At 45.1% G+C, this 23,082-nt stretch overlaps 1 protein-coding gene across 2 annotated transcripts in view; it reads right to left on the reverse strand.

The window, feature by feature from the left end:
- The window catches only part of Lrig2 (leucine rich repeats and immunoglobulin like domains 2), a 57,043-nt gene extending 48,810 nt beyond the window's left edge, over positions 1–8,233 (reverse strand). For both annotated transcript variants that reach the window (XM_051165932.1, XM_051165931.1), the window contains exon 1: positions 7,821–8,233. In XM_051165932.1, coding sequence (XP_051021889.1) covers positions 7,821–8,059 — 239 coding nt within the window. In that variant the 5' untranslated portion in view covers positions 8,060–8,233. The remainder of the gene's footprint in view (positions 1–7,820) is intronic.
- Between the last annotated feature and the right edge of the window lie 14,849 nt (positions 8,234–23,082).

The following is a 23,082-nucleotide window of genomic DNA, read 5'->3' on the forward strand; positions in this document are numbered from 1 at the left end:
TGTTAAGTTATTTTATCACAGCAATGACAAAAGCAACACTATCTAACAGTTCTAAACCTGTGGGTCATGACCCGTTTGGGGGGTTGAACAGCCCTTTTACAGGGGTCGCCTAAGACCATCAGAAAACACAGATATTGGGGCTAGAGAGATGGCTCAGACGTTAAGAGCACTGACTGCTCCTTCAGAGGTCCTGAGTTCAATTCCCAGCAACCACATGATGGCTCACAACCATCTATAATGTGATCTGATGCCCTCTTCTGGTGGGCAGGCACACATGCAGGCAGAGTACTGTATACTTAATAAATAATTCTTTTTAAAAAAAGATATTTACATTATAAGTCATAACAGTAGCAAAATTACAGTTATAAAATAGCAATAAAAATATTTTTATCTGAAAAAGGGTCTCACCAGGCAGCCCTTGAACTTGCAATCTTGCTTCCTCAGTCTCCTGAGTAGCTAGGTGGATTGCAAGCCTACAGGCCTACGATGGCTTTCCTTAGGTTCTTAACCACTCAAAGTACTTTTCGGACTATCCTAACAATACAGGAAATAAGAACTTAGTCTTTGCATGCCCAGCTCTTGAACCACTGGCAAAGCACTTAACCTCTCTGTACTTCACTTCAGTCTCCTCTACCATAAAATGAGAATATCAGCACCAACTTTATAGGACTGCATTAAATATATAAATAAAATGATTAACACAGAGGTCAATGTATCTGAAACAGAAGTATCTGAGATAAAACAATGGTGCAAGGGGCTGGAGGGATGACTCAGAGGTTAAGAGCACTGGTTGCTCTTCCAGAGGTTCTGAGCTCAATTCCCAGCAACTACATGGTGGTTCATAACCATCTATAATGAGATCTGGTGCCCCCTTCTGCTGTGCATGTGTATACCCAGTCAGAATACTGCATACATAATAAATAAATCTTAAAAAATAAAACAAACAAACAAAAAACAGTGGTCTAGCACCATTTCTTCTAAGCATTTATCTACTGGACATGCAGGTAAAATCAATCCATTTCCCAAGGCAAAACTTTAGTTAGAAATACACCCCTATATTAGTGTGATGGCTATTGTTGGTTGTCAATTTGACTACATTTGGAATTAACTAAAACACAAATACCTATGAGGCATTTTTCTTCATTGGTTCATTCAAGGGGAAGACCCACACCTCAATTTGGATCTTTTGAGGTGGGATGATCTACCTTAAATCTGGGCCATGCCTTCTGGTGGAAACTCTTGCTTTTTGTTTTGTTTTGTTTTGAAGATTTGTTCATTATATTTACAGTGTTTTGCCTCCATGTACACCTGCATGATGGAAGAGGGCACCAGATCTCATTCAAAATGATTGTGAGCCACCATGTGGTTGCTGAGAATTGAACTCAGGACCTTTGGAAGAGCAGCCAGTGCTCTTAATATCTGAGCCATCTCTCCAGACCACTGGAATTGACTTCTTACGTCTTCTTAACTCTTGTTTTTTGACTGCTACCCTCACTCTTGCTGGCAAGTTTGTTTCTGTGGTGTAGTTTGAGAGCTTACTTTTTTGGGATTCTGGTGACCACCTGAGATGTTCAGCCTCATGGGCTGAACAACTACTGCATTCTTGGGACTTCCTGTCAGGAGACAACCCATCACTGGACTAACTGGACCATAGCCTGAAAGCCACTATTATCTAATAAAGTGTGTGCGCGCGCGCGCGTGTGTGTGTGTGTGTGTGTGTGTGTGTGTTTTCATTCTATCAGTTCTGTTTCTCTGACTAATATAATTTACCTTACTAATTACAATTCTCCCCTACCCCCAGTAGTACTAGGATTGAACCTCAGGTCTTACTCCTGTTAGTTAAGCATTTTTACCACTTAGTTGTGCACCTGCCTAGTCTTCTATGTCCTCCTTTTTTTTTTTTTTTTTTTTTTTTTTTTTGGTACTTTAATTTTTAGCTAGACAGTTGGCTCTGGAATTATGAGTACATACTACTCTTGCAGAGGACCTGAGTTCAATTCCCAGAACCCACATTTTGCAGTTCACAATTGCCTATAATTCCAACTCCTGGCCCTCCAAGGGCACCTGCACTCACGTAAACATACCCTCACATATATGTACATGATTACAAACAAATTCATAAATAAATCCTAGGTGTTTGGTCACCAGAAACTAGAGTTACAGACTATTATTAGCTGGCATGTAGTTTGCTGGGAACTAGACCTAGATCTTCTGCAAGAACAGCAAGTGCTCTTAACCTCTGAGCCATCTCTCCAGCCCCATCTTTTCATTTTTATGACAGAATCTCACTAAGTTGTTGAGACTGGCCTTGAACTTGCAATCTTCGTCACTCAGCATCTTTGCATATGTACCACCAGGCCATGCTCCTACATTAAAATATTGAAACAATAATCAAAATATTGGTAACCTAAATAAATTATAATAGATTAAAACTAAAATTTTAATTTAAAAAATCTAAATATTAATTCTGAATTCTGACTTCATGAGAAAACAATAAGATAAATAGTCCACTAAATATTTGGTCAATATATTGGGGTACACACCAATATCATGATATATGATATTCCAGAATCATCCATTAACACTACTTCTAAGAATCTATTCTACATATATAGTCATATAATTTTTGAAAACTATCTACAAAGAAGTTATTGTACTAAAAAAAAAATCTTAAGCGAAACCTACATGCTATCAAGATGAAACAAGTTAAATAACTTAAGAAAATTGTAGCTGGGTGTGGTGGCACACGCCTTTAATGCCAGCACTTGGGAGGCAGAAGCAAGTGATCGCTGTGAGTTCGAGGTCAACCTGATCTACAAAGAGAGTCCAGACTAACCAAGGCTACACAGAGAAACCTGTCTCAAAAAAACCAACAAAAGAAAACGTACTGCCGGGCAAGGTGGCGAACACCTTTAATCCCAGCACTCAGGAGCTCAAGACGCAGAGGCTGACAGATCTCTGTGAGTTTAAGCCCACCTGTCTACAAAGTGAGTCCAGGACAGCCAGGACTATAAGAGAAACTCTGTCTGGAAGAAACAAACAAGGAAATAAATCAAATAAAACATACTTGGTACACTGACTAGTAAGTAATTGGATCCTCCAGAGCATAAAATGAATTTTGAAGAATTAAGCAAAACATAGTATGATCCCACCACTCAGGAGGCAAAAGTAGTAAACTTGTGAGTGTGAGGACAGCATGGGACTACTTAGAAAAGCCTTGTTTCAAACAACAAAAAAACTGTTTCCTTGTCCACCTAGCTATGAGCAGGCCACTGCAGGCTCCTCCATAATAGACTGCATCTCTCAGAACACGCGACAAACAAATCCTTCTTCCATGAGTTGATGTGTGTCAGGTAATTGGTCATAGCAATAAGAAAAATTAACTTAATAGCTGGGCAGTGGTGGTGCTTGGCTTTGATACCAGCACTTAGGAAGCAGAAGGTCTCTGAGTTCAAGGCCAGGGAAGGGAGGGAGAGAGGGAGGGAGGGAACGAACGCACATAAAAAAAAATCTATACTAAGAAGTAGGGCTAAGAAAAATAAAATAAAAGAAGTAGGGCTGTTGTTACAATATGCTGATATTGCTCTGTGGGCCTTAGAACTGGTTTGCAAAAAGGAAAGTAAGATTTGAGCTCCAGATTAAAGAAGCCCTAGAACGTTAACAAGCAGAGATTAGTAAGCCACACACTGATATCAAAACGCTACTAAACGTATACACCACAGAGACTATGCTTATGAGCTTTCAGAAAACAAGGACTTTATAGAGAATTAGACTAGAGGCCAGTCACATTGTACTCTGACAAAGGGTATTCTGCCTGTATTTTGAAATTTTTATAAGAGTGAATTCAAAATAATAGACTACATTTGATGGAAGAGATTTCAAGACAGCATACATTGAGACTGCAGTAGTTACTGCTAATATGCTTGGTAAACTTATGGTGAGAGAGCGACATCCCCTGTCCCTAGTAACCTTTCTCTCTTGGCTAGTACCAGTGGGTTGGAAGGGAGGTAGAGGCATTAAGGAACCCCAAATAAAGTAGGTTAAAAAAAAAAAAATCAAAGCCTACAAGGACAGAGAACTGCAGCATCTGGTGTCTGCCCTGCTGAGTTTCCATTTTTCTTTGGTCTGATCTTTTTTATCATGTATCCATTTACCCTTTATGAATAATGCTTATTACTCCATCATAGATTAGAAGTAGGTACCTGCTTTCTGATTTGACCAGAGGCTCACAATTAGGATTTCTTTGATCTTAGAAGAGACTTTGGACTTCTGAACAGGGTTGGAACTGTAAAATTATGGGAGACTTGATGAAAGACTTCCCTAGAGTTATTCAAGGGAAGCTAATGTTCTCTGTGCGGTAAAGAATTAACTTGAAAATAATAAGAAGAAGAAGGAGGAGGAAGAGGAGGAGGAGGAAGAAGAGGAGGAGGAGGAAGAGGAGGAGGAGGAATTAACCTGTTCACAACTATTCTAAAGGAACAAATGGAAACAATCAGAGTTACTGTAACAAAAACAGAATGAGGGACCAGCAAGATGACTCAGCAGGTCAAAGTGCTTCCTGCCAACCCTGCTATCCAGAATTCACCTGAGACCTACATGACAGAAGAAGAGAATCAACTTCCATAGGTTGTCTCTGACCTCCACATATGTACCAGAGCATGTACCTGCCCACCCACCCCATACACTCAGTAAATAAATAATGTACTTAAACAAATAAACTTTACAATCCTCTTGGGAGGCAGAGACAGGCAAATCTCTGAGCTCAAGGCCAGTCTGGTCTACGTAAGAAGTTCCAAGCCAGCCAGGGCTATACAGTGAGACCCTGTCTCAAACAAACAACACCAACAACAACAACACACACACACCAACAACAATGACAACAACAACAACCAGAAAGTAGGCAGATACATCAACATGGAAGATAACTCATATTCAAACCAGAACACCAACTGTATGGCATTCTGAAAATAGAGAGCTATGAAGAAATACAAAGGTCAGCCAGTTGTGGTAGTGCACACAAGTACGCTGAGGAGGCAGAAGCAGAGGCAGAAGGTTGGCAAGACGGCTCAGAGGGTGAGAATACTTGCCACCAAGCTTAAGGGCACACGTCTGAGCCACTGGGACCCATATGGTAGAAGGAGAGGACTGACTTCCACAAGTTGTCCCCTGACCTTCACACATGCTCACACATACAAAGCAGTAAAACGCAACAAATTTTCATTGGGTTTTTTGTTTTGTTTTGTTTTGTTTCTTTAAGACAGGGTTTCACTGTGTAGCCCTGGCTGTCCTGGAACTGACTCTGTAGACCATGCTGGCTCCAAACTCAACGAGATCTGCCTGACTCTGCCTCCCCTCCCAAGTGCTGAGATTAAAAGTGTGTACCACCACCACCACCAGGCACAACAGAATATCTTTTAAAAAGAAAATTAGTTACAATTTACCTGGTCCTCCAATCTGTATATATGTGTGTGTGATTAAATGACACAACACAGAGCTCCGTGCCCAGAGAATCCAATTTTGAAAAACCGGATATTTTAGAGAATTTCTAAGACAGAAAGGCATAAAGACCATACCTAATAAACTCAAAAGCAAAACAAAGTTGAGCTGGAGGTGTTGCTCTGTAATATAGCAGTTGCCTTATGTGCCTAAAATTCTAGATCCAATACCCATCATTGGGGAAAAGAAAAAAGATTAACAGATTTTGTGCACAATCATTTTCATGAGTGCCATAAGTTTGAGCATTTGAGTTTCTTTAAAGCACTCAATGTGTTTTTAAAATTCAAGATGACATAAGGAAAGCTAAAGTATATCTGCAATTATGTAGCTAATAGCAGTTGCTGAAGAATGCTTTAGCCTGAGCTGAAAAAGAATATAATCTTACCCAGGCATGGTGGCACAGGTATTTAAGCCCAGCACTTGGGAGGAAGAGGCAGGTGGATCACTGGGAGTTCAATAAAATCTTATCCCTGAACAGTGTATGAGTTTTTCTAATGGAAGATTCAAGTACATCTTTTTTCTTTCTTTCTTTCTTTCTTTTTTTTTTTTTTTTTTAATGTGTGTTGTTGTTCTGAACCTTGCAGTTACAGAAAGTTGTGAGCTGCCATGTGGCTGCTGGGAACTGAACCAGAGTCCTCTGGAAGAAGTCAGTGCCCTTAACCACTGAGCCATCTCTCCAGCCCCCAATTACATTTCCATAGGAGAATTGTTATCCAAGGCATTTCCCTTTATCTGAGAATGTCAATTTCATTACAGGACATTTAAATTTTCTGAATGCAAATTGGGAATGGTCATGCAGACTCAGTAAGCTGAGGCAGGAGGATAGATGTCATCCTGGGCTACCGGGCAATACCTCCTCTGAAAACACAAAAAAGAAAAAACAAGAACAAACAAGCAAACAAAAAAACTAACCAGCAAATAGCCTCGGCAATTTGCATCTTCGGTAACGTTACTTCTAATTACTATATACCTCCTAATGAATTTTAAAATTATTTTTCAGTGCTAGTGATCCAACCCAAGAGCTTCATGAATGCTAAACAACATGCTCAGATGCCTCAATGATCTTCAAAAGTAGGCCATGCTTATTTCAATTACGGTTATATTAAGTCATACTACGTGTAAACCTTTGTCATAGTCGGTCTATTATATCCAGGTAGCTGTCTCAACAATTTCTCGGAAAAGGACGCCTGCTGTATAAGCATGATTTGCTAAGTTTAATTCATGACAATTAATATCATGCTACATGATAATAGTGAGGTCTGAGTCAAACCAGAGTTAGCTACAGCTATTACCACCATAAAATGACAGAAGCTGTGCTACTATATTCCAAGTCTATGTTAACTGTAGCTGTTGCTAAATTTCCAAATGAATATACGAGTTAGCTTCTTTCCTATCTATACTAACCTATAAATGTGTACTGTAAAAACATACCTACCCTCTGCGATACAGATGTTCCTATGCATATCCTAGTTCTGATGAAAACCCAACCAATCTTCATATTTCAATTACACCCCAAAGTATTTTTTAGCCATAACTCTTTTTCAGAGGTAATTCTAGAAGTTAATTAATAAGCATGTGTCGCTCAGTTAGTGGCAGAGACATAACTGTATGCTGGTGGCTAAGACGTCTCATAATTGCAGTATTTAATGTCTACTGTTGTATTTAATACATACTGACTCAGACCAGTGAGGTCTCCAGGTGCCACTAGTTAATACAAGTTTGTCAGGATTTAAACTCAGGGCTAAAGAGTCCAGAATCCACTCAACCACTGTATTGGACTTTCATAGATAAACAAAGAGATCTGATGTGAAGGTTCTTTGCCTCGTGATTTGGGAGGGGGAAAAAAAAACCTTTCCTTTCGTTAAATTGATGGCTACGGCATACCACTTTTACAAAAATATGCGGGGTCAGCAATGACTTTCCTTATGTATGATAACGTTTTCAACACTGCCAAGAATTCAGGTATCAAAATTGAATCATACAATGAGTCGATAGAACTGGGGACAAAAGGGAGCTCCTGCATCTTTGGGAGAGATCATGTTTGCATCACGTGCCCAAGGACCAGTCAAGCTGGAATACAAAAAATGATGCAGCCCGAAGAGGGCTTCTCATTTGGACCCGGCCCCACAGCCATCCAGGGTCTCCACTGTGCTCAGAACCCGTGAGTCCGACATCAAACATCTCCGTTACAGACCCTCAGGAACCCCAGATTTTGAACTCCGATCGTCACAGAAATCCCGGGGAGACCCCAACACTCAAAAGTTCGCCATCTCTACAGGGCAGTTCGCGGGCGACCGCGCCCTCCTCGGGCCCTCTCTACTCACAGACTGGAGGTGTTGGGGGGCAGCGGGCCCGACAGTGCCCTCCAGCTGGGCGCGGGCAGCTTCCTGCGGCTGCAGTCCAGCAGAGGGAGGCGGCAGGCACAGGGCGCCGGGCACAGGCCGGCCCGGGCAGCGGGCAGCAGCAGCAGCAGCGCCTGCGCAAGGACGAGCAGCCAGGAGAAGGGTCCCGACCCACAGCCCAGGCGCCGCTGCTCCCAGACGCCGCGGGGCGCGGCCGCCATCTTCCGCCGGCCGGGACCCGCTCGAGGACAGCGGCTGGCTCAGAGAGGCCGCTGAGGAGAGATGCGCCGAGGCGGAGCCGCCACCCGGAGCCCCGACCGTCACCCACTCAGACCAGGCGAGAGGTGGCGACGACGCGACCTCGGGGGAGGGGGGCGGCGGTCGGGGTGACGGGGGGGGGGGGCGGGGGGGCGTACAGCTAAAGGCCTGACAGACTCCGCTTCTCCGCCCCGCCCCGCGACGCAACGTCCTCACGCTCAAAAGCCAGCCAATCGGAGCCGCAGGACGAGGTTGCGTCGGAAATGGAGCCCTGAGGGGGGCGAGGCCTAAGATGGCCCCGCCCCCTAGGAGGCGAGCATTAAATTGGTCCTTTCTCCTTTTCCGTGCTTGCTCTGAAGTTCCGCACCTTTTCCTCCGCTGGGTGGCACACTGAGCCCTTAAACTAGAACCGCAGTGCCAAACCCGGAGCGCCAAATCCTCAACTGCGGCAGGCAGTTGATCTGTTGTAGTACTGGGAAAAGACCTATCCTGTGGGCTCCAGGGGAAGGGAATGCCAGAATGGCTGCCTTCCAAGCCGTAGCCACAGATGGGTGCGGGGTTCGAGCCTAACTTCGACCTCTTCGGCCTCCGGTGGCCAACCAGGGTGGCCGCTTCGGCAGGTACTGATTGCCCTGAAAGAGGGCGGCTGCTGATACTTCCGGAGTACAGCATGCTGTCCCTGTGAAGGACTTCATGGTCCCCGGTGGCAGAGGCACTGTTTAGTCATCCGTACACCTCCTGCTCTACTGTAGCCTGGGGTCTAATAAATGTCTCTAAGGAAAATTCTTTCCTCGGTTTGGGAGAATATTGTTCATCTTCAGGAAAACAAGTGGGGCAAATAGATAAAGGGTTGGTTCGAGGGTGTGGGGATTCTGGTTTCTGTTCGTGGTTTTGTTTTGGTTTTGTTGTTGTTTTGTTTTTTGTTTTGAGCAAGCAGCAAAGTGAAGGCTGGAAGGAAATTGTGCTGAAGCAAGAGCTGTGAAAACGTACTGGCAAGAGCGGAATCTAGCTACCTTGTGCTCTCTCAGTCGTGTGTTACCTACAAAGTTAAGACTACAAATATTAGTAATGGCGCACTGATGGGTAGTGCGTTTGTACTCTGCCCCCCCCCCAAAGATTTACTGCTATTACAGTGTTCTGCCTGCATGTACACCTGCAGGCCAGAAGAGGGCACCAGATCTCATTATAGATGATTATGAGCCACCATGTGGTTGCTGGGAATTGAACTCAGGACCTTTGGGGAAACAGCCAGTGTTCTCAACCTCTAAGCCATCTCTGCAGGCCCAGTCTTTTCAAAGACTCTTTGCAAGCCGGATGTGGACCGGCACACCTGCAATCCCAGAGCTTCTCGGGAGGTCGAGGCAGGAAGAGCCCAAGTCCCAGTTCGGCCTTATCTACTGGAAGAAGAGGAGGAGAAAAGAAAAACAGAGTGGGTGAGATGGCTCAGCGCTAATAGCCATCAAGTGTATCCACCCGAGTTGGAACCCCAGACCCCCCACATGACTCCGGGTAGTCACTGTCCCCTGAGCTCCTTGTGCACACTGTGGCACTTGAATACATACACACGCACCCCACTTCCGCGTCATGCCTTTGGGTTTGAAATGACCTTTCTGGCTGTCCTTGCTGCTTGTCTGCAGCAGAGGACTTTTACAAAGCCGTCTCCTTCAGCCAAGAGTGAACATGAAAAATTACAGCAACTACTATATATTATCACTGAAGCAAAATGTGAGGTCAGAAAAATGATAGCAATATTGGAATTCATCAAAATTGTAAACTTAGGGACAGAAGAGATGGCTCAGTGGTTAAAAACGCATGATACTCTTGCAGAGGGCCAGGGTTCAGTTCCCAGCACACACATCAGACAACTTGAAACCCAGCTCCAAGGACTCCAATGCCCTTCTGTGGCCTCTAGGAATCTTCAAGAAGAGGAGCAAGCACTAAGCCATCTCTCAACCTCTATTTTTTTGTTTTGTTTTTTCAATGTGTGCAAGTGTTTTGACAGCATGTATGTACCCCATGCTTGCCGTGCCTGAGGAGACCAGAAGAGGGCGTGGGATCCCCTGAGACTAGAGTTGTGGAAAGCTGGAGATCAAATCTGGGTTTCTGCAAGTGCAGCCAGCCGTCTTTTTGTTTGGTTGGTTGGTTGTTGTTGTTGTTTGGTTTTTCGAGACAGGGTTTCTCTGTTTAGCCTTGGCTGTCCTGGACTCTGAACTCACTGTGTAGACCAGCCTGGCCTCAAACTCACAGAGATCCACCTGCCTCTGCCTCCAGAGTGCTGGGATTAAAAGTGTGCGCCACAACACCTGGCCCCGGGCATAGGGGTCCCACTGTGTAGCCCAAGGTGGTCTTGATTTCAGGACTATTCGGCTTTAGTCTCCTGAGGGCATGGGTTACAGGCGTACACCATCATGCCTGGCAAATTTATTTTAATATAGTCAATATTTCTTATTCTTTTATAGTTAATAACTTTTTTTTACATCTTAAACCATTCATTTCTACTCAAAAATGATTCTCTTACAAAATCTTTATAGATTTGCATATAATTTTTGGTCTGGAATGGACCTAAATTTTAAAATGTATTTATTTTTATGTATATATATATGTTTTACCTGCATATGTCTGTGTACCAGCACACATGCAGTGACCACACAGGCCAGAAGAGGGCATCAGATCCCTGAGACTGGAGTCACAGTTCATACATTGTAAGCCACCCTGTGGGTACTGGGAATTGAACCTGCATCCCCTGGAAGAGCACCTAGTGCTCTTAACCAATAAGCCATCTCTCCAACCACTGATTATCATGTGTGTGTGCACATGATGTGTGGAGGGGTGTGTGTATGCCGTGATTCTAGCATAGAGGTCAGAGGACATCCTCGTGGAGTAGGTCTTTATGTGGGTCCTAGGGACTGAGCTCAGGTCACCAACTTTGAACAACAAATGCCTTCATCTCATGAACTATCTCCCCTGCCCTCCTGTTGATTTTTTCATATGATTAAGAAAAGACCCAGGCTAGTATCCCATGTCTTTTATTCCAGCGCTAGGGAGGCAGAGGCAGGTGGATCCCTATGAGTCTGTGGCCAGCCAAGTCTACATAGTGAGTTCCAGGTCAGACAAGGCTACATAGAAAGAAAGAGCCAGTGGTAGCGACAAACTCCCTTTATCCCAGCACTCAGGAGGCAGAAATAAGCAGATCTCTGAATTCTAGTCCAGCCTGGTAGACAGCCAGACAGCCAGACAGCCAGCACTACCCAGAGAAACTGTCTCTAAACCCCCCACACACACACAAATAAAATAACATAAAACAGAAAGAAGAAAAGGATCCAACTTCCTTTTTTTTTTTCATGTGACAATCCAGTGAGCTAAGCTTCATTCAATGAAAAAAATCTCTCCTTTCATCGCTGCTCTGAAGTTCTGTCATAAATCAAATGTCTAATTAAACATCTGATATGTATCAAAAGTCAGCTTCACTTTCCCTGGGGCAGAACTGTGTTTTTAAATTACAGTGTCCTTCAAATATCTTGGTACCTGGCCTAGCAAGTTCTTTTACATTTTTTACCCCAACTGTATCTTTGCTGTTATTTTCACCTTGCAATGCCATACAGACTGAGGATTTTTTGGTTTTTGTTTTTAATTAGGATTGCATGTGATTACAAGGCCCTGGGTGTGGGGAGCCATGCCAGATTCTGCCATGTTAGAAATCCCGTGCTTAGGCTGCACGCTGTGACCTTCGAGTTGCTGACCTTTGCCGGAGGAGGTCTTGTGTTCTAGGCTATCCTTGGACTATTTACCTTTGAAAGAAGTAGAGAAGTTCCTACTGGGAACCACCCAGAGGATCAAGAAAGTTCTTCTCAGAGAAATAGGAAGTTCTTACAGGAGAGCTACTCAGACCATTGCATTCTTGCCTGGGAGCTAGGGAGAGAAGGATTAGAATAGATCCTATTGACCTTGCTATGTAAAGTCTTACTAGTTCACATTAAAGAGAGTCTTGATCAGAAATTTCCCGACTTGACTCATTATTTCTCACATCTCTATACCCTACTTTCAGTTCCCACTCCCTCTGTCAGGTGAACCCTGGTTCGATTTGTTCCACGGGCCGGGACACATCACCTGGGTGTTGTCATGTTTTGTTATATATTTTCTTTAATTAATAATTTTTTCTTGACAAGGACTCATGTAGCACAGGCTGCCATTAAATCCACCATAAAGCTGAGTCTGGCTTTGAAGTCCTGATCATCTTCCCTCCAACTCTCAAGGGCTGGGGTTATAGGTATGTGCCACCATCCCTAGTGGTAATATATAGCCCAGACTAACTATATCTATTATCTGTCTGTCTATCTATCTATCTATCTCTATTATCTGCCTACAAACCTATAGTCTCACTACTGCCCGCACTATATTATCTGTCTGTCTATCTAACTACCTATGAATAACTTGGTCTCGCCTGTGGCCCAGTCTATCTATGTATCTGAGACTCCCTCTCATTCTGTAGCCTATGGCCTGGAACTCACTCTGTGGACTTAGGCAGGGTATAAATTCATGGCAATCCACTTGCCTCAGACTCCTGCACACTGGGATTGCAGTATGAGCTGCCACACCCAGCTATTTTTCACCTTGATGTAGTCAGATGTTATCAAGCAAAAACACCCCAAGAGTGTTAGTCAGCCTTTCGTCTAGATAGCAAATATCTGACATTGTCAAGTTATAAATGTTTTATGTTGGCTTCTAGTCCTTGAGCTTTCACAAGTTTATGTTGGCCCCATGGCATTGGTGCTCTACAGCCGGATGGCATGGTAAGGCACAAGTGTTGATCTCATGGCCAGGAAGCAAAAGAGAAAAAGAGGAAGAAGTACCTGAGGTCCACTGCCCCCTTCCAGGTCAGGACCCCAAGGAACCTGGCCCCACCTCAGATGGTTTCCTCCCAACAGTGCCTACTTACATAGTATGCTTTTCCACCCAAGCCACTGGGGGAGCTCACGGGCTCCACACCATTCGGGGTGCCTCTTAGGTTTTCTATTGCTTGTTTGAGTTCTTTTCTCCGTTGATTTGGGGTCATTTAAAGTTTTTTTGTGGGGCTAGAGAGATGGTTAAGAGTGCCGCCTGCTCTTCCAAAGGTCCTGAGTTCAATTCCCAGCAACCACATAGTGGTCCACAACCATCCGTAATGTGATCTGATCCCCTCTTTTGGCATACAGATGTCTATGCAGGCAGAACACTGTATACATAAAAATAAATATTTTTTTAAGTTTGTTTGTTTAGATAAGGTGTCACTATGTAGCCCAGCAACATAATCACTTTGGAGAGTCCGTTCAATAGATCTAGAAAAGCTGATGATGCCCAATATGAACGCCCAATACCAACCGCTGACGGCAGTCACAGCCCTATGTGTAAATCCTAGAGGAGGAAGTCCTGTACATTGGTAGAAAGGGCTGCACACGTGAGTGTTAACGGAAGCGTGCCTTTCCATGGTTGAAACTTAGCAGCCGCCCGTTGTCCAGCAACTAGGAGCCAGAAAGGTGCAGCAGCACGAGAGAGGATAAATCTCTACACTCAATAGCGAGTTGGAAAAACAAACTGCCAACAACCAGCACAGCGCAGTGCCGAGTATTCCAAAGACTGTAGTAAATATCGGTACAAGCAGGGACTGAGGCGCCAGGTTGGAGATGTCTAAGGCAGCTGGAGACAGAGCTCAGCTGGTGAAGCACTTGTCTAGCGTTTGGGAGGTCCTGGGTACCATCTCCAGTACCTCGTAAACCCAGGCATGGTGGTACCTGCCTATAATCTCTGCATCCGGGAGGCAGAGGCAGGAGGATCTGGCATTTAAGGTCCTCTTCGGCCACATATCAAGTCTGAGGTTAGGATGGACTCCATAAGACCCCCTATCTCAACAACACTCACACACAAAAGAGAAAGGGATAGAAGAGATGAGAGAGGTGTGGGATGCAGGGATGGGGGAAGGGGTGGGAGCAAGGGATGCAGGGATGGAGGAAGCAGTGGGAGCAAGGGATGCAGGGATGAGGGAAGGGGTGGGAGTAAGGGATGCAGGGATGGAGGAAGCGGTGGGAGCAAGGGATGCAGGGATGGGGGAAGGGGTGGGAGCAAGGGATGCAGGGATGGGGGAAGCGGTGGGAGCAAATCCTTTGGATTGTCTTAGTAGGGGAAGAGATTGACATTTTTGTACAGGCCTCTGTGGTCAGGGGAGAAAACCCGTAATAGATCCTTTTAGTAACTATATATTTGTTAACAATCTGTTGTTGTTGTTGTTGTTTTGTTGTTGAGGCTGGCCTCAAACTCAGAGAGTCACCTTCCTCTGTTTAAAGGCATTTGCAACCATCGCCTGGCTTGTAAACAGTTTTATTCACAGGTCAGGTTTCATTTAGTCTCCTTCTCGGCCTACACCACAAATATTTCAATTTATCCTTAAAAACAAAGGAAATAGGCTTTTCGATAAAAACAAAGCAAATAAATAGGCTTTTTTATTTCATCAAATATCAGAATTACTCAGACACCTTGGTTTTTTAAATTTTGCTTTTTTTGGGTTTTGTTTTTGTTTTTGTGGTTCTTAAAAAATAATTTAGTTGTTTTTATTTCATATACATTTGTGTTTTGCCTGCATGCATGTCTGTGTGAGGGTGTTAGATCTTGAAGTTACAGACAGTTGTGAACTGCCACGTGGGTGCTGGGAATTGAACCTGGATCCCCTGAAAGAGAAGTCAGTGCTCTTAACCACCGAGCCATCGCTCCAGCCCCTTGTTTTTGTTTTCTATTGGTGGGTGCTACATACCTGTAATCCCAGCACTTGGTAGATAGAGCAGGGAGAATTGGGAGTTCAAGGTCACCCTTTGCTACACAGCCTGGACTATATGAGATTGTGCACATATATTTTAAAGGACAAAAAATAACAAAGAAAGACAGAAAGAGAAGAACCATACAGACTGTCCAGCCAGCCTCGTGGTTTGACTCAGTACACCCAGATTTTGCCTAAATCCCTAGGTAATGCTGAAGTCGGACCACATTTTGCAAAAGGCAAAGTGGCACATTCCCGCAATCCCAGCACTCCGGAGACAGAAGGAAAATCAGGAGTTATTAGGGCAGCATGGCTACAATGAAAGGCCTTGTCTAAAAGAGAAAAAATAAATAAAAGGAAAAAAACAAAAAACAAAAAACAAGCTGGGCATGGTGGCACATACCTGTAATCCCAGCATTCCAGAGTCAGGCAGATCTCTGTGAGTTCAAGGCCAGCCTGGTCTACAAAGTGAGTCCAGAACAGCCAAGGCTACACAGAGAAACCCTGTCAAAAAACAACAAACAGAGCTGGGCGTGGTGGCGCGCGCCTTTAATCCCAGCACTCGGGAGGCAGAGGCAGGCGGATCGCTGTGAGTTCGAGGCCAGCCTGGTCTACAAAGTGAATCCAGGATGGCCAAGACTACACAGAGAAACCCTGTCTCGAAAAACCAAAACAACAACAACAACAAACAAACAAACAAACCCTAAAGGGCTGGAGAGATGGCTCAGACGTAAGAGCACTGGCTGCTCTTCCAAAGGTTCTACAACCACGTGGTGACTCACAACCATCTATAATGTGATCTAATGCTCTCTTCTGGCCTGCAGGGGTGCATGCAGGCAAAGCACTGTATACCTAATAAATAAATGTAAAAAACTGAAAACTAAAAAAGGAAAGAAGAAGAAAAAGAAAGAGAAGGCAAAGCTGCCCTTTGAGGTCTGCGAAAGGCCTATTATAAACACTGTAGGAGTTTTGTGGCTGATGAGAACTAAGAGGCCAAACATGGACGAAAACGCTAGCATTCATCCTCCTTCCTTCTTGGGCTGGGGCCTGCACAGAAGCTCATAATTCTAGGTGATGAGTAAGAGTGTTGACAGCGTAGCAGGTAGGAACCAGGTGTCAGTGCAAAGAGTATGATACGAGCTCCTTTTCCCCAAACACATACCTGGAGGGAAGATGACCAGACTAGCTTCCCACCAAGCCATGTCCCCTGACTTCTGGTCCACTTCTCATCAAGCCATGTCCCCTGACTTCTGGTCCACTTCTCATCAAGCCATGCCCCCTGACTTCTGGTCCATTCCTCATCAAGCCATGTCCCCTGACTTCCAGTCCACTCCTCATCCTTGGTATAAATTCTGGTTCCATGCTTGCAGTGTGTAGGGAGAGGGTTGAAGATGCCCGACTTCCATCCTGTACCCATCAAGTCAGCCAGACCCTGAGCTGCTTGCGCCTCTGAGCACATCTGAAGTAAGTCCCTATTTTTTGTGTTTTCGGCTCCCCGGACCTGCCCCTTTACCCTGTCAAACTCGGGAGAGAACCAAGTTTTGTGAATATGACGATGGCTAAAGGACTCTTGGGAACTTCAGGGTTTGCTTATTCTCAGCAATCATTAGGTGCCCTCATGCGTCCCTGGGCCTGTTCACCGGTCTTCCAGGCTGGAAACATACCCACAACCCCTTTAGCTGACTAGCTGACAGAACACTGAGGAAACCTGTGTGCGTGACTGCATGAATGGGTGTGTAAGTGCCCAGGGGACGCTGAAGGCCAGAGCATGGAAAAAAGCCAGAAGCCTGAGGCTGGTGGTTATTAGCTTCAGGCCAGAGCCTTCCTGTCCCTGAGTGGGCCCCAGTGTTCTGCCAAATTGACAGACGTTCGCTGTATAATAAAGTCCTCGATGATTATCCGGTTGGTGTCCCCAGAGACCTGGACCCTGGGAGGTTCATCTACTGTCAACCCTGCTTCCCCCAGTCCACTCCCTGTGGAAATGAGAATGTCCCTGTGGCTCCCCCAACCATTTCACTTCCCCAACATAATGCATATCCCCAAGGGACCCTTGATCCCAGGCTTGCTATGACAGCGATGATTTATTAATTGGACTAATGAGAGGCCTGGGCAGGGAGAGAAAGAGAAGCTGGCAGGCTGAGAAAGGAGGCCATGAAGCTAGGAAGCGTGGAGCATACAGAAGAACTAAGAAGATTTCAGGATGGAATCAGTACCTCAAACCCACTGGTGGGACAGAGGCAGATGGATCTCTGAGTTCAAGGCCAGCCTGGTCTACAGATTGAGTCCCAGGACAGCCAGGACCACACAGAGAAACCCTGTCTCAAAATAACAAAAACAAAAGGAGGAGGAGGAGGAGGGAGAAAAAGAAGGAGGAGAAGGAGGAGGAGGAGGAGAAGAAGACTTAACAAAGTCATATTCCTTTTTTACCTTGCAATTGTATTTATAATCATGTGTACATATGATGGAGATGACGGACAACTATATGAAGTCAGTTTTCCTTCCATCCTTAGGTTGGTTCTGGGACTTGAACTCAAGTTGCCAAGATTGAGCAACAAACACTTGACCCATGAGCTATCTATCTCCCCAGCTTTTTTTTTTTTTTTCTAAAGACAGAGTCATAGCCCAGGCTGGCCTGAAACTGGCTAAACAACTGAGGATGACCACACTCCTCTTCCTCTGCCTCTCTCTCCCAAGTGTTGGGGCCACAGGGGTATCAGTGTCTGCCCTATCCTTAGGAGTCCAAACAAACTCACTGCCATTGTGAGACGTGGCAAGAAATGAGGGTCAACACACCACGAAGAGCACTAACTAAACATGTCTCCATGTCAAAAACACTAAATCTTTTAGGTATGAGTGGCGGGGTAGGGGTCGGGTATTCAAGACAGGATTTCTCTCTGTAGCCCTGGCTGTCCTGGAACTTACTGTGTAGACCATGCTGTCCTCGGACTCAGAGATCCTTCTGCCTCTGCCTCCCAAGTGCTAGAACTCAAGGTGTAACCCACCACACCTGGTAGCACTAAGCCTTTCTATGTAACACTCCCAAGCCTAGGAGGCAAAGATGTTTATCCCACCCACCCTCAAGATAAAGAAACTCGCAAGTGATGTCATTTACCTAATGACACACCGTTAGGGAGTGTCTGAGCAGACCTGAGCTGGATGTCTACTGGCCATTGCAGTTCTTGCCTTCTTTCACTGCCTCTTTGGGAATCCACCTTTGTCCTGAGCTTCTACAGGCTTCTTCCATAAGGGGTAGGTGAGGCTTCCTGTTTGTGCATAGAAAGCTCCAGCATGACTCAGAGGATCAAGATCATCAGAATTTAGCTGACGTGGCTGAAAACCAAACCAAAGAAGAGGCGAATTGCCAGGAGAGCAGCCTGCTACATGCATAGACAAGGGTCCCTCAAAACACCTCACATCCAGCTTACTCCCAGGTCCAGGAAGAGGTTGGGGGTGTTGCTAGCATGACATCTTCCTCAACAGCTTGAGGATTTTTTTTTTCTTCTGTCAGTGAGGTCAGTGGGGGTATTGTGAGTTCTTCCTATTTGGCTCAAGAAGCAGTTCCAGCTGACCAGCCACTGGGAACCCGCTGCTGAGGCAGCTGATGTGGACTGCAGAACAGCTCGTGGAAAGACAGACAGACAGACAGACGGTCAATGTTCTCCTGGGGCTGAGAGCGGCCTTGCAGAGAGGAGGCAAGGGTTAAGGACATAGGAGCGTGGCTCATGCATGCTCACCTGTTCCCTGACCTGGGCATATTTCACTTTAAAAAAAAAAAAGAGTTTCTTTGCTTTTTTATTCTTTACTATTTTATGTGCATGTGCCTGAGTGTATGTAGATGCATCCCAAGTGTGCAGTCCCTGCCAAGGACAAAAGAGAGTGTTGGATCCCCTGGAACGGACTGCAGGTGGTCATGGGCTGCCGTGTGGGTGCTGGGAACTAAGCCTGGCTTCTCTGCAAGAGCAAGTAAGTGCTCCTAACCACACAGCCAACTCTCCTGCCCTCTATACTTCACTTCTGAAAGTAATTGTAATAAATGATTGCAGGCACTTTTAAACCATACAGGAAAATATAAAGTAAGAAATGAAGCTGTCGGGATGGAGAGGCAGCTCGGTTGGCAGTGTTTGTCAAGCATGAACAAAGCCTTTGGCTCAAGTTCCAGAACTGCATAGACGAAGCAGGTGTGGTGGCACACACTTAGCCATCCTAACCCAGGCAGTGGTGGTACACTCAGGAGGCAGAGCCAGGTGGACTTCTGTGAGACCTGGTCTACAGAGCAAGTTCCAGGACAGCCAGGGCTACACAGAGAAACCCAGTCTTGGAGAAAAAAAAAAATCCTAGCACTCAAGAGGTAAGGTGGGGGACAAAGGGATCGAAGGGGCTTCATCAATCAATTGATAGGAACAGTTGGAGAAACCCACCCACAGCCAAACATTAGGTGGAGCTTGAGGAATCCCAAGAAAGACAAGGAGGAAAAATTGTAGAAGTCAGAGAGATCAAGGATACCAGCAGAATACGGTCCACAGAATCAGTAACTAAGCAGGGCTCATGGGAGCTCAGAGATGAAAAGACAATCACAGACCCCGTGTGAGTCTAACCTAGGCCCTTTTCATATAGGTTATGACCCTGTATGAGTCTAACCTAGGCCCTTTTCATATAGGTTATAACCCTGTATGAGTCTAACCTAGGCCCTTTTCATAAAGGTTATGTATGGTCTTATAGGTTGGTGTTCTTGTGGGATGCCCAACAGGGGGAGTGGGGATTGCCTCTGACTCCTTTGTCTTTCTTGGGACCCTTTTCTTCCTACTGAGTTGCCTCACCCGGCCCTGAAATGAGGGTCCTAATCTTATGATAATTTGTTATGACATGTCTGGTTGATATCCATGGGAGGCCTGCTCTTTTTTTGTTTGTTTGTTTTTTGTTTTTTTGTTTTTCGAGACAGGATTTCTCTGTGTAGCCACCGTGGCTGTGGTTGTGCTGGACTCGCTTTGTAGACCAGGCTGGCCTCGAACTCACATCGGTCCACCTGCCCCTGGGAGGCCTGCTCTTTTCTGAAGGGAATAGATAATAATAATAAAGTTCAAGGCCATTCTCTGCTACACAATAAGGTCAACCTGAGCTGCCTTGTCTCCAAAACAGAAAGAAGAAAGCTGCCTAGGGCAACCTCTAATAGCCCTCTATTGTCTTTCATATCTTTTCCTGTCCAAATATCAGTGTAAATGAGGGTATTTTTATTGTTTAATACAAAATAGATACGTTGATCTTCAACTTCATAGGTAGCAGCTCAATTTTTCCTTTCCTCTTTTTATTGGGGGGGGGGGTCAAGTATACACTCACAGAGTATATAAATTGTCATTTGTGGATCTATTGATTTCATTCAGTGGTAGTATGATACTTCAGCGTGTGTGAAGCTCTGGGTCTCATCCTCAGCATACACACACACACACACACACACACACACACACACACACACACACGCCAGTCTACTATTTCTATTTTCTTCCATCCGTGCCTTCTGTAGTTTACAAGAAAATAGTCTCCTTCTCCTTCTGCCCTTTGCCCTTTCACCTAATTCTTCTTCCAATCTCTGCCCCGTGTTCTCCTACACCAAGCCCTAGAGGTGTGTGAGCAGATGAGAAACTGGGGGGGGGGGCCGGGGGGGAGCTCAGGGCTTGTCAGCAGGATCTACAGAGACTCGACATTGCATCATGCAGACGGACGGACAGCTCATTAGCTGGAAAAGAAAGATGTGGAAGCTCATCCGATGCTCAGATAGCCCTGCAGTTAGAAAGCCGTCATTGTCTCCTCATTCGCTGATGACTGAAAGACTGAACAAACACGTTGGGAGTTCACAGTGCTAGTCCAAAGTTAAGCTCAGGGATGGAGGTGCAACGAGCAGTGGAGCACTTGCCTAGCCTGCAGAGGGCCTTAAATTCAATCCTCAATTCTTAAAAAAAAAACAACAACAAACCAGTCATACTCAAGTTCAGTGTCCTCTCCCCTCCAGCATATGTACAACTTTTATGGGTGTATAAAACAGAAGCTTTATATGTATGAATATAAACTCTAAGTGCACAGGTTATGATTTGTTAGCACAGATTTAGGTCACTCCCCATTTTATAAAAGTAGATACACTATTCTAAGTGTAATGCAAGTAGGCGCAATACCGTGATTATATAAAATGTGGAGATAGCACATAAAACACTAGAAGGTGGTTTAAAAGTAAAACTCCACCCAAATGTGACTCGGCAGGCCCTGACAAGTCCAGAGGTGTGCCGGTGACTAAACATGGCTGGGCAAGGTCAAATTACAAGTGAAATCACTTATCGCGGTTCTGGAAAGATTTGTAACAGGAGTTACGTTTGGAGTAGGATACATGTAGATTCCGGTTTCTCTTTCTTCCTAATACAAGCCCTATGACTCAGCAATTGAGCGCTCAAGCAATATAGAAGTACATATTTGCACACAAGAATCTCTAGTCACACCGTTCATGCAAATCCAAACAGGGCCTCTCACAGCAAGTGCTCTGCCACCAGACTGTACCACTTAACTTTGTAAGTGCATGACCCGGATAGCCAGTGAAAGAGGAATAGGAGATGGTCAGCCACTTCCCAGCTCTTACACTCTTCACTGGGAGACCGGAACAGTCCTGTGGAAGCTGACTGTGGGGGACATCTGGAAGGATTAGCCATGTGCCTTAAACTGATTCCGTCTCCATATGTCACTGTACTGCTCTGTTCTTTCTCCATGCTATTTGCTTCCCCTCCAATCTGCCTGGCCGTTCAGGGCTCACTCCCCTGTGCCTGCTGGGCATGCAATTCCCTGCCTGCCATTCCTCTCCTAGGAACCAGATCTCATTTATGCTCCAAGGTCCAGCTCAGATACCACTTTCCCTGTTTCCCATGGGACCGGGGCCTTGCTTGGTCCTCTCGCGGTCCTCAGTGCACATCCTCACTGTCCGAGCTTATCATGTGGTAGGCCAATGTGTTTCTCACCAGTGTGCCTCCCACATGATGAGACCTGGAGAGTGGGGTCTCTCCTTTCATTCTAGAACACTGGAGACCGCTGCATGGCTAATGTCAACTGCTTCAGAAGAACACTCTAGAACATCTGGGTTCTAGAAGAAAAAGTGGAGCTTAGTGGTAGAATGTTTGCCTGGCATGTGCAAGGGTTTCACTTTGATTCTAAACACGAAAGAAAGGAAGAAGAAAGAAAGAAAGAGAAAACAGATCCTGCTTTACCACTTATTAATTCAATAACTGTCTTAGTTTGGGTTTCTGTTGCTGAGATGAAACTCCACGACAAAAAAGCTAGCTGAGGAGGAAAGGGTTTATTTAGCTTATGCCTTCCACAGCACTGTTCTTCACTGAACGAAGTCAGGACAGAAACTCAAACAGGGCATCCGTAATCTGAGCCCAATAAACTCATTGGTCCACCCAATAAAACTCATTGTTTTATGTGTTGGGATGTTTTGCCTGCACCACATGCATGCCTGTTACCTACCGATATAAGGAAAAGGCGTCGGAGTCCCTGGAACTGAAATTACAGATGGTTGTAAGCTTCTATATGGGTGATGGGAATTGAACCCGAGTCCTCTGCAAAAGCAGCCAGTGTGCTTAACCTCTAAGCCATCAGTCATGTCTACTTTAATCCCAGAAAGACAGAAGGCTATTCTTGGATTATTACTGGGTCCCAAAGACTTTGGCCCCAGGGAAAGAGGAAAATAAGGGAACCTTTGACATTTGCAGCCTAGTTTCTGCAGTTCTCAGCAATTAGGGCACCTCTGAACATTGCACTCTACAGCAGGCTTTCCTGTTCGACATGTAACCCACCTGCAAAGTCTTTCCAAATCCATAGATGACTAAGCTCAAAGCACAATGATAATTCTTGTTCTTATGGTTTTGCTTTAATATTTTAATTTTGTCATTAAAAATGTTAAGCCTAAAAATAAATAAATAAAAATGTTAAGCTATGGTCAGTTAATACCAGCTCTTGAAGGCTGAGCCAGGAAGATGACAAGTTAAGGTCGGCGTGGTGGTTTGAAAGAAAATGTCCCCAAAAGCTCATAGGGAGTGGCAATGGTAGGAGGTGTGGCCTCCATGTAGTAGATGTGGCTTTGTTGGAGGAAATGTGCCACTGGCACAGGCTTTGAAGTCTCAGGTTCAAATGTAGAGCTCTCAGCTCCTTTTCCAGTGCCTGCCTGCG

The sequence above is a fragment of the Acomys russatus genome, chromosome 23 (genome assembly GCF_903995435.1).
Source record: "Acomys russatus chromosome 23, mAcoRus1.1, whole genome shotgun sequence".
Lineage (NCBI taxonomy): Eukaryota > Metazoa > Chordata > Mammalia > Rodentia > Muridae > Acomys > Acomys russatus.